The sequence below is a fragment of the Morone saxatilis genome, unplaced genomic scaffold (genome assembly GCF_004916995.1).
Source record: "Morone saxatilis isolate NCDOM2014 unplaced genomic scaffold, NCSU_SB_2.0 Contig16, whole genome shotgun sequence".
NCBI classification, from domain to species: Eukaryota; Metazoa; Chordata; class Actinopteri; family Moronidae; genus Morone; species Morone saxatilis.
In genome coordinates, this window is record NW_023339718.1 from 8,122,207 (window position 1) to 8,133,699 (window position 11,493).

An 11,493-nucleotide genomic window follows, 5' to 3' on the forward strand; every position below is an offset into this window, starting at 1 on the left:
CCACCATGAGCAAGCACTTGGCGACAAGGGCAAGGAAAAACTGCCTTTTAACAGGCAGAAACCTAGGACAGACCCTTCGGCTCTAGGTGGGTGGTCTTCTGCCTCGACCAAACAACTGTCAACTGACGCAGCGTATCGCAGCTGATTAGGCTTGATCATATTTAGCTGATTTAGGTATTAAAAATAGTCCATTTCTGATTTCTCCCAAAAAATAAACAGATTTTTGTTCTCATCTGCTGCACGCTTACATTTAGTAAATTTTTGCCCCTGCCTATAACCTTAATTTATATAATTAGATTTTTTTACACGATACACAACGTTTTTGTGGGTTACCCAACCCGGTGCAGGACACTGGGTGAGACCTCAACTCTACTGAAGTGTCGCTGCAACTGTGCCACGAGACGTGCTGCAGACGCGAGCAGTGTGTCCAAGCTGTAAGACATCAAGTGGCTTTAATTACAAAACACCACCTTTTTGACCCTATTTGCATGTGTGAATGTAAAGTGTGTATCTATAATATATTATTATATTTCTTTAAATAATTCTTAATTCATCTTAAGGGGCTTTCTAGTGATTTTCTTAATTGAGGGACTTGTGAGAGACTGATAAATAAATAAAAAAGTCTAAATCAAAGCAAGGATTTAGCCTTGGTACATGGGGTGCTAACTCTACCAGGTAAGCTATCAGGATGCCCCACCGAATGCGTTTTGCGGGAAAAGTAACCGCTGTCTGTGTTATATTCAGTGTCAACATTTTTGACGTGAAGGAAATTCCATGTTTTTGTACTGCACACAAGTCTCAAGGAGGTTGTTGGTGTGATGGGCATACAAAGTGACACTGGACTGTGACACTTGAGGCTGTGGTTAGTATCCTGAGTACCTTGTGTGGTTAGGTTTAGGTGACAAAAGCCCTTTGGTTGAGGTTTGGGGAAGTCTCAGTTAAATGTTAAGGAAATAGACAAGTCACTGATGATTTTTTTGTCAATATTTAGCCAAAACCTTGAATTTAAGGTGAACCTAAACTCAACCAAGTGCTAAGCATAACCTTAAAGGTACCTTCTGGACTTTATGACCATTAGTAGTGCTATAGAGCAATGTTTTTCCGAGCCTGCTTTCTTTGCGTCATGCATGGGATCTTTTTGTCACTACAACCAGAAAATACTGTACTGAAAAGATTCCCTGAAATTCGCTGTTATTTCCTCTCCAAATTCCTCTGTGGCAGATTACTGATCTGCCCTTTATGACTGCCTATGAAGGAGGTTTTATAATGCTGCTTGCAGTGAGGAACAATGAGGTTTCAAAGCTTCTGCAGATGAGAGGTGGGGAGGGCGGCTGTTATTAATGACAACGAGGACCTTCTCACCTGTAAGGTTGGTGACCTCTAGGTGAGTGCCACAGCCCCCCTTCTATCTCCATCTCATCTTTGGGTCTACAGCACCCCACTCTCTGGTCAGGATTCAATTACTGCTGCCTGGCCGACCCTTGACCTCCCCTCCACCAGGATGAACCTCCTCCTCTGACCCCGACAGTAAAACCACTGTTAACCTTCCCCATCACTCGCTCTTCTTCTCCTTCTCACTACTATCCTGCCTCCGAAATGAGACCTTATTATTATGTCCTTAGAATAAAAGTCCATGCATCATTAATTTAAAATATTATACTATATATAATATAATACTGCTTGGCTGCAAACACAATGAAGGAGCTGCTGAGATTAATTTTCTTTATCATCTGAAAAATGTACTTCTACAGCAGTATTTTAGAGGTTTTATTTTTCTGTATTTACAGATCGATCTTTCAACCTTGCTCTAAGCCGCAGTCGATGGTTGTTAAGCCATTGCCGTCTCTTAATCACAACACAGATACCTGTTAATTACCAAACGAGTTCAAGTGTTTTTGCTACTTAAACAGGGATTTGATATCGATGCGTTGCTTTGCCCCAGGTCGAGCAGTGAGCACAGTTGACCATTTAATGAATCATTGTGGGTTCTGTGCACAGAGTCTGAAGGAGATGAAGAACCGGGAGGATAAAGCAATGGGTATATTAATAGGCAGCTGCATGGACGACACTGTTTGGGTATTGGGTCAGGGATAAAGCATGAACTTGTAAACTCACAGAGGGGCCTCTCCTCCCTCCCTCCCTCTCGCTAACTCACTCTCGCCCTTCGTGGTGTCATCAGTTAGCAGAGCTGGGCTCGATAGCCCAGGCAGCTCTACGAGAGCAGCGATTAGACATCTCTCTGATTCTCATCCCCAGCAGAGTTCACTCAAAGGTAAGCCAGTAGTTTACATCCTCAGAGACACCGGTCTTCCTCTGCCTTTGTTCTTCACCGTCTTCTGTTTTGCTGTATCTATTCGATGCTATTGGCATGGAGTGGGAGTTTCATGTCATCTCTTGAAGATACAACAATATAAAAATGTATTTAAAAAAAACTACATCTGCATTTCTATGATCATGAAGAGGTATTGAGTCCATGTAAATGACCCCCCCCCCAGTCTCCGTAAGTGTCACTGAACAGAGCGCCTCCCCTTTATTCTCTACCACTGACCAGCAGCCGTGACAGAGACCCAAGTTGGCTGCAGGGTTTATTCCAGCCGACTTGCGTCTGAGGTGTGGTCTCAGTGGGCCGTTTTGCTGTGATCACAGCAGGCAGTGGGAGGTTAATCCCAAGAGAATGCAAGCTCAATCTCCCCCACCTCCAGCCTGCACCCAGGAGCCTCACATCCCCTCCTGTATAATGGCCCGATGGAGCTCTGTGGTCTGTGGCTGACACCTACCCAGATTTCACTTCTGCTCTGAGCTCTTGGATTTTTATGACATTTTACAGTCCTATAGGTACATTACAGAGCATGGCAGGGTGGCAGATGACCTTTCATCTCTTTAAGAATAATCTAAATAAAGTATATATAAGATTTTTTATTTACTAACAGCTTAGTGTGTCCTCCAAAATATAGAAAATGTACTGTCATCATTGATACATGTGATTAGCTACAGTGTAAAAGCAAATCTAAATTTAAAATGTTCCACGAGGCTCAAATGTTAAGTTTCCTCTTTAGTATTAGTGATTAATACCAATAACATATTTTTGGAAAATGCGTGCCTTCCAGTATCCAGCTATGAGAATTAGCCCTGTTAAAACATGTTTTGATATACATTTAGTTTGTTGGAGCCCTGATAAATTATTTCAGATGGCAGAGCATGCATCTGTTTTTCCCTGGAGTCTTTCACACATATCTGTGCGTAATTAATGTGGATTTTGACAGATGGAGAAAAAAATGTCCTTGTAAGAGAGAAGGGTACATGCCACAATGTGTGAAGTGCAAGCATGGAGAGATGCACTTGTATTATTTGCTGCCCGTGCCAGCTGGACGAGCCAGATTCTTACAGGTAGAAATTCAAGCTCTAAATATGTGCAAAAATCATTCAAATTCAGTGCCCACCATAAATAGGCCATGTTTTTTTGTTGTTACAGTTGGAAATGCATGTGAAATGTTCTTAATGTTGTTCTAAATTTGGCTTTGGGAAAACTAAGCCTGTCCTATACAGTATATCTCCATCCATGGTAACTTTCGTGAAATATCCAATAAAGTGCTATTCCTTTCAATGATAATTGTGACTGGAGGTCATTTTTAATTTAAACTCCTTTAGTCTGTGTCTGTGTGTGTGTCTGTGTGTGTGTGTGTGTGTGTGCTGTTTTTTGCCACCATGTTATTTATGAATGCATCAGGGCCTGACTTAAATATTAGTGTAACTACATTATCACAGTGTCTTTGCCTGGTAGCAAACATGTACAAATGAGGATTACAACTCTTCAGAAGGCAACAGGTCATGGTTGGTAAGCTGCCCGGGGGGGTCACTGATATAGAGTCACTTTTGACAGGCTGTGGAGGAGGCTCTATTGTAGCTGGTGTGTCTGGATGTTACCTGCAGGCACTATCACTGAGACTACAGTATTATCCTATTATTAGGCTTAGTTGTTTACGCTTATTACTGCTTGTCAGGTAGGCAGAGAATCCTTCTGAAAATGAGCATCTGCAGAAAAATACATGACTACTTCTTTATCTCATTCAAGTACATCGGCTTACGATAATTTTCGGAGGCCTTTAAGAATGTCTTGATAGGACACAACAAACAGAAATTTAAGGTTTATGTTTACGTGCAAGCATTTGATTCTATGAAATGTTTCACTGCGCCACAGACCGCATTGTTTGGCAGCCAGTGTAAGGATGTAAAAAATCTGTTTTATATGTATTAAAGCTGATATAATTATGGTCTTTCTTCAGTTGAAAGTACATATACAGTAAGAGGACATCATGGATTGAAACAGCCCCGATTAATGTCTCTGTTTGTAGAGGAAGTGAACAAAATAAAAAAGCCCATCATATGGTCTGGCAGATTTTGGGCACACGACCAGGGATGACAAATGTGCTCTCGCAATAATTCAATCTGCTCTCATAATTCTCTAACTTTTAGGGACAGACAGAATGAAAAATTTCCGGCAGTCAAGCCGCCAAGTCAACGTCCAATAACTGTGATCAAGTGTTAGTTAAGATGCTTTTTCTCTCACTTTATCTATTGACAGATTGAGGGGTACAAAGATACTGGGTAAGTGGCAGAAAGTTACTGTGAATATGTTAACGAGAGGATTTGGTATCTGATCCAAAATGTTGTCATTTTATTGATGTCAGTAATGATATTAACTTTAAGAAATAACAGAGAAGAGACAGAGCTGTACTTTATCTGTGTGTGCAGTTGATCAGCAATGCTGCAGAACATATTCTCATGTGTAGTGTTGCCTTTTTGTAACAGTTTTATTTCATGTTTATTGTATCAATATTGTCTCATGATTTTCTTTTTCTAAGCAACATTTTAGTCTTGACAGCTGAAGTAAGACTGTGTTGAGATTATGTGTCAAGCCAACAAAAGGCAAACCCAGCCTGCTGGTATGAACTGGGTTTGTCAGCTTTTTTTCTACTTTACAATCGACAAATCAATTGACTACATAAAAAACAAACTACACATTTTATGAATATATAAAATATCACACTTTATAGTATTTGTTGGTACAAAGTTAAAGCAAAGAAAGCAAAGTGAAGCACCTGTTTTGGAGTATTTAAACTTAAGTATTGCTAGCTGTGGAGATGGCTGTTAAGCCTTCGGCAATGTTGACGCACAAACAGCTCATGGCTGCATTTAGAAAGCAAAAGGGATCAGGTACCGCTGTTACTGGAGCTGCCTCGGGGCCAGTCACAGTGTGTGTGGTACTGTAGTATAGCACTTGTATTAAAAGTAATAAAATATATGAATCTTCTTCTGTTTGCAGAGAAAGCTGTACGTTCTGGTGATGGCTGATCCTGATGCTCCGAGCAATACCAAACCAACATCTGCTTACTGGAGGCACTGGCTGGTGGTGAACATACAGGTATAGTACAGTAAGTCTGCAGTAACCTTTGCTCTCACTTAAAAACAGCCTCGTGTTTTGGTGATGGCGACACAGGCAGCATTTGTTATTGGATTAGGTAACTCGAACGGTACAAATTTATGAAGTAGTGTTTGGATTTATTTTTCTTGAAAATTGTGCATTTTCATAATCTCAGGGTCTCACTTGGCATGTCTTGTGTTTACATCTGTACTGGGGCCGATCGCAAGGCTGAAAAATTATGAATGGTTTTTAAGCCTAACTTAGTGAAAAAAGGATGCCAAGTTCAAAAAATGTTAATTTTTCATATCATGTATCTTGTGCAATAAATGCCTGTGACAAAAGTGTGGGAGTAAGTCTTTCTAAATGGCTGTGAAAGTTTGCAAGGCCCTGTCAGCAGCAATTTCCCTCTGCTGCAGAGAGCCTGGGACGTGTCAATGCAGGCGTGTGAGACTGAGATTGAGGAGAGCAGCATGCGAGGCGCACACTCTTTCTCCCATAGAGCTCCAGTCCCTCAGCTCCCCCTCCAGTGGAGAGATCTTGGCAGAGTGTCCTCCCTTCATCTGTTCCCCCAGGCAGAGCAGCTCCCCCAATGATCCACACTTCTCCATATTTTACACCCCCGAAATGGGCACAGCTCCGATCCCCTTATTTCTCTTCATTTTTCACTCCTTTTTATCCATTCGTTTGTGTGTTTTCACAGTCTTGCATTCTAACGCCAAATGCGTGTTGAGTTGTTGATTGCCTCAAATATTTGGAGGTTTGCAGACATTTTATAATCCCGCGGGAACCGGGAGATCAACCCAGTAGATTAAGACTAGTGGTCTGAAAAACAAGCACACAAAGACGCTTCAGCGATGTATCACTGCTCCCGTTTCATTTTATAAGGCGTCGTTGTACACTAAGTAAATGCCATATTGATTCAAATATCCAATGTGATGTATCTGGGATATATATTTTAGTAAACCCTTTCAATGGGTGGAAATTCAGAATTTTCTGATTCAGCTCATTGGTGCGGAGTTTCAGAAATGTTTTATGCAACCACATTCCTGTGCCCGTGAGAACATTTACCTCATATCACTCGCATTCATCAACGATATACAAAAAAACTAAATACATAATAAATAATAAAATAAAATTACATTAGGCATCACCTTTGCTTCTTATTTTTAAGCCCATAAAGTCTGTCTGGCCGTGTGACCAGCTGTGAATAAACAAATGTCTTTCAAGTGCTCAGACAGACCACATTCTCTCTAGCAATTCAATTTCCTGTCACTTGTGTGGGTGTTGACCTGCGTTGCCCATGTAGGGATTGGCCAATGTGACGGCATGTTTTTCTGATTGTGACTGGTGGTTGGTCAGAAGGGTTAATGAGCCTTTTGAGTGATGCCAACCCGTAGTGGGAGGTGTTTAATTGACCAGGGTGGCAAGGTGACATCACACAACCTCAGTTTTGTTTTTTCAAGTGTCGATGTGCATGTGTTGGATTTTGTTTCGGTGCAGTTGTGATTTTGACAGCAATGCAGGCCAATTTATGAATTAATGCCTGCCCATGTATATAATTCAGCATCTCTGCTCTCTGTAATTTAGCTAAATCTGTATAGAAAGTAAAGAGAGCAAAGTACTGTACAATAGCATGTTTGGCATTTAAATTGCTCTTTCTGGCAATGCGTTTGATGGTAGATTGTTGTGTAAAGCAAAGTATTTCCCTTAGCTGCAGTCAGGGGTCATGCTTTCAAATGTCAAATGGATCAGTGTTTTGATACTTACTCATCAAACAGTACGAGCTGCAGCAGCCATATTCTTTTCATATATATTCATTAGTCCAAGGTCATGCAGACTTGCCCTAGTTTGTAGATGTTTCCATAATTAGTGTGTATTCTTTATCCGTAGCCACAGCCATGAAGGTAAAAGATTTCCTTAATTCAGCCGAGAGTGTAGCGAGGTCAGGCTGGACCGAGCAACGCGGCACCATAGATTTACAGTGATTCTTGAGCCGAGGTCTCATTAGAGAGGAGATGGCAACACAACAAGGACACGCTGGACTATGTTGTGTATTATAGACTCATCACTCACCTTGCTTCGAGCTGTATTATGTAGCTAGCTCTTCATTTGTCAAAACATGGGCTGAGGATCTCCTCACACAGCCACGCCAAAGCCCTCTTGAACCACACGGAGAGGTGTTTGAGAGCCTGATATTTGTTGCCACATACTTACAGTGCCTCACATACATAGAGTGTTCATCTACAGCTACAACGTGGAGCCTTATGTGAAGCAGAATTTGGCAGATTTAATGGTCTTCCTGAAGAGCCGTGGCTAGCTGTTGCTATCTCACCAGCAGGCTTTAGCTGATATGTCTGTGTGCTTTTAGCTGTTTACTCTGGTTTCAAAGGTCCAGTGTGGAGCATGTTGGTAGAAATGGAATTTAATAACACTGGTTCTAGATAGTGTCATAGTGGCCACCGCAGTTTCTCCCACATGCTTGAGGGTGAGGTGTGGGCATTGCAATCAGCAGTTACACCGCTGTAACTACATCATAAGTCTGTGTGTGCGTGGTATGATAAATAATATAACTAACTTAAATGTTTAATTTTGTTCCATGTAAACACCAACACACATATATAAATATGCACAAAAACCGCCCAGCTAGCTGTGTAAGACAATCATATTTTAATGTTTATGTCAGGTGTCAAATCTTTTATTTAACTGGCTGTATCATTTATCGCATCATTACTTTTGACTGCCAAGAACAATTTACTCCAGCAGTTAAGTGTAAACTGTGTGGCTGCGTGTCCCTCCTTCTCCCACCAGCTGTCCAGTTTCTTTTAGCACTCACATTATTAGATGCTGTATGTGCATTTTCATCGCAACTGCCCATTTTCAATGACCCCCAGAGCTACAGAAACCGTAATTTAGAATCTTCTGCAACACACTCTGTGTTTTACATCAATTATGGACAATTACCAAAATAACCATCAACAGATTGTTGTCTAGCTCTCGAAGTCGAATTCCAGATTGTGAGCCTCTCCCTCCCTCTCTCTGCTCTCCCAGAGTCTAAATCAATGCAGATGTTCCGGTATGGTCTCGCAGCGATAATTACTGTAACAAGCAAATCATTAGTATGTGAATAGAGGCAGCTTATATAAATACAGCACTGGGTGTTACTTTTACTTGTTAATACTTATTCTCTCATTATAGTTTTGGCGGTTTGTGAGTCAACATGATGCAATATGAACTTGCAAAACAGTGCTACAGTTAAAGCTCTTTCCTGCTCTGAGAAAAGCCAAGGTGTTCATTAACACTGTAAAATCCCATTTAAACAGTATATATAGCCTTAGGTTTTTATGGATTTTTTCGTACTTTTTATAATGTATGAAGTTTCTCTGCTGAGGGTTTGTCTCCATGAAAGGTGTTAGTTGTCTGCAATACTTAACTTTTTGTGTACTAATGTTGTGCAGAAAAGTTAACATAAGGATAATTATTGGATTTTCTTTGCTTCAAATTAGATTTTTCTGTAGAATGCTTATATAAAAATCTATTGTGCAAATACTCAATATGTGTTGTATGTATCCACAAGAAGAAAAAGCATTAAGGCTGTCAGATTTGTTGCTGTTTGATTGAATTAGATAGCACATTTTTATAAACAACAACAAGAGATTTGTGACCCGTCATGATCTGTTCGGGCTGTGTCCTATTCAGTCAGTATGGTTCTTCTTTCGAGATTCCCTTCAATAAGGTCTTTGGATTGGAAGCTATCATATGTTTGTTAACTTCCTCTCCCTGGCTAATTGAAGGCCAGTTGGACAGTTCAGCACACTGCGTGCTTTGCTCATTATTATGGCGCACAAGGGACATGAATGCTTTAACATCCATCTCTGTTGTAGCAGCTCCCAAAGGCGGACAGAGCCTGTGTTCTGCTGCTGGTCAGGCAAATACAAACAGTGAAGTATTGTGACTGTATCAGACCAGCTGGCTTTGTGTTTGTGAATTCTGCGGCCTGCAGAGATCGTCTGCTCCACACCTCAAGATGTCCTTTAACTGCAAACTATTAGGCGTGTAACTTCTTACTGCACTTCATTCAAAAGAGGAGAACACTGGTGTTATTTTGTCTCTTTGTTATTATCAACCATTCACCTCAACAGGCCAAAACCCGAAACCTATTTTTTCCCACAAGCAGGTTTGTGCAGATCTGTTTATAAGGAAACATTTAACATTTTTGGGAACAACAGTAGTCTATGTGATGATGGAGAAGCTATATAATGTTGTGGTTACAAAGATAATACTGGCTGGTAGGAATAATTAGTTTGGAGAAAGTAACACCCAGCTTATCCTTAAACATTTGTCCTTATCTTGTCACAGAAATATTTCTTCATACACGCTGAGTGACTAAAGTATGTCTTTGAGTTGTTAAGTTACAGTTGATGTCAAGTTTTGCAAAAACTCTCAGTCTCAGTCACTAATCATTAGTGGAGCAGAAAATGATAGTACTGAGTGTTGAAATTACATTTTTAACCTCTACAATAGCCTTAGAGTTTGTTTTAGCAAAATACCTATCCAATATTGCAAATAAACATACATAATTGCATTGTTCTTTAGCCTGTAATTATCCCTTCTGTGGCATGTTATGATTTTAAGCGTTTATTTTTGACAGACAGCTGCCCCCATATGGAAGCCAAAAACAATTTCCCAAAGGCCAGACAAACCATAGCTAGCTTCATTGTGAGAACAAAGAACCATTGGTATTATTCATAATTAAACTCTTATTGTGTACTCTGCTGAATATTTCCATTCTTCTGCCTCTCTCCTGCTTACTCTCGTTTCCCCTCTCAGTACTTTGCACCTCGTGCTGGGAACATCTGTCTGGCGTCAGAGTGGAGCCTGGCTGTGCAGATTGGAGCAGGTAGAGGAGCACATTGTAGCCCAGCTAATGATGAGAGTGTCTGCCCTCTCTCTTGGAGGAGACGCAAGCTGCTGCTTCACGCTCGCTCACTCCACTCATACGCCCAGGGAAACAGATTTCCAAACATATGCAGTATGTTTTTAATCCAGTTGAGCACTTCATTTCCCAGCAAACACAAATAACCTTACGGGACATCCATATCTTATGACAAGGGGGTGGGCGCAAAGGAATTGAACAATTTTCCTTTTTAATGTGATTTTTTTTTTTTCCTCCAAAGTTGCTAAACATGCTCATAACCCAGGTTAACAGTCTGCTTGTTTATGGTTTCACAAACTTTTACACAGAAGTGCCTCCTGGCTCCAAGTCATATGAAGCAACTTTATCCAATCTAAACTCCACTCAGTGCACCTGTTGTCATCCTTTGTTTAAACTTTAACTGACAGCTTAAACACATGTTCTTTGTCTGAAGTGCCTTAAAGAATTTGAACAGATTGTTGTCGATGATGTATATGAGAATTAAGTTAACGAAGCACCTGTTTACGGTACGTGATTAAGAATTACGCCGGAATTTAAAGAAATGTTTTAGGTTTTAAGAGAGAAGTCAGAAAACAGTTTTTTGCTTTACATTTTAGATTGCAGCTTGAATTAGTTTGAGCCTGACAAAGTTTAGATGCAGGTCATTTATCTTTTTTCATAACTGTCCAAAACCTCCCTTGGTACAAGTCAACAATAGCCCTTAACATGGAAGCCCAGCTGGAGGTGCTTAACATTTAGAGCGGTGCTCATCCTGCTGTCAGCTACAGCCAGACAAATGTCAGAGGTGGTACTACATGGAGTTCAGCTTTTGGAAGTCATTTCCTCACTAAACCTCATCAGACTCTCCTCACAGCCTCTCAAAGCCAGATTAGGATGCTAGCGTTTGTTAGTTTTTTTTTTAGCTTCAGCTTGGTTTTTTATGTAGCTTTTGGAGTGTGACCTTTTCTAAGGTTGTACACTTTCCCGTGTGTCTGTATGTGTGTGCCGTCTGCACGCACGGATTGGAGTGCATGTGAAAAAGTTTAAAAGAGGCGAATAGAACAGGGACTGGTGAGTTGTAGGACATGCCCACTTCATACCTGTCACTGTGGCTTTCTCCCCCTCGCTCTGCTACACCTGGAACCCCCCCCCCCCCCCC

The 11,493-nt window shown here is 40.9% G+C and overlaps 1 protein-coding gene across 3 annotated transcripts in view; it reads left to right on the forward strand.

The window, feature by feature from the left end:
- The window catches only part of LOC118325239 (phosphatidylethanolamine-binding protein 4), a 50,400-nt gene that overhangs the window by 16,157 nt on the left and 22,750 nt on the right, over positions 1-11,493 (forward strand). For 2 of the 3 annotated variants that reach the window (XR_004796599.1, XM_035657834.1), the window contains exons 4-5: positions 5,324-5,422; positions 10,250-10,319. Coding sequence is in view for 2 of the 3 variants with exons in the window: in XM_035657834.1 (XP_035513727.1) it covers positions 5,324-5,422; positions 10,250-10,319 (169 nt within the window). In the remaining variant the exon portion in view is untranslated. The remainder of the gene's footprint in view (positions 1-5,323; positions 5,423-10,249; positions 10,320-11,493) is intronic. The other variant, XM_035657835.1, reaches the window with a different exon arrangement.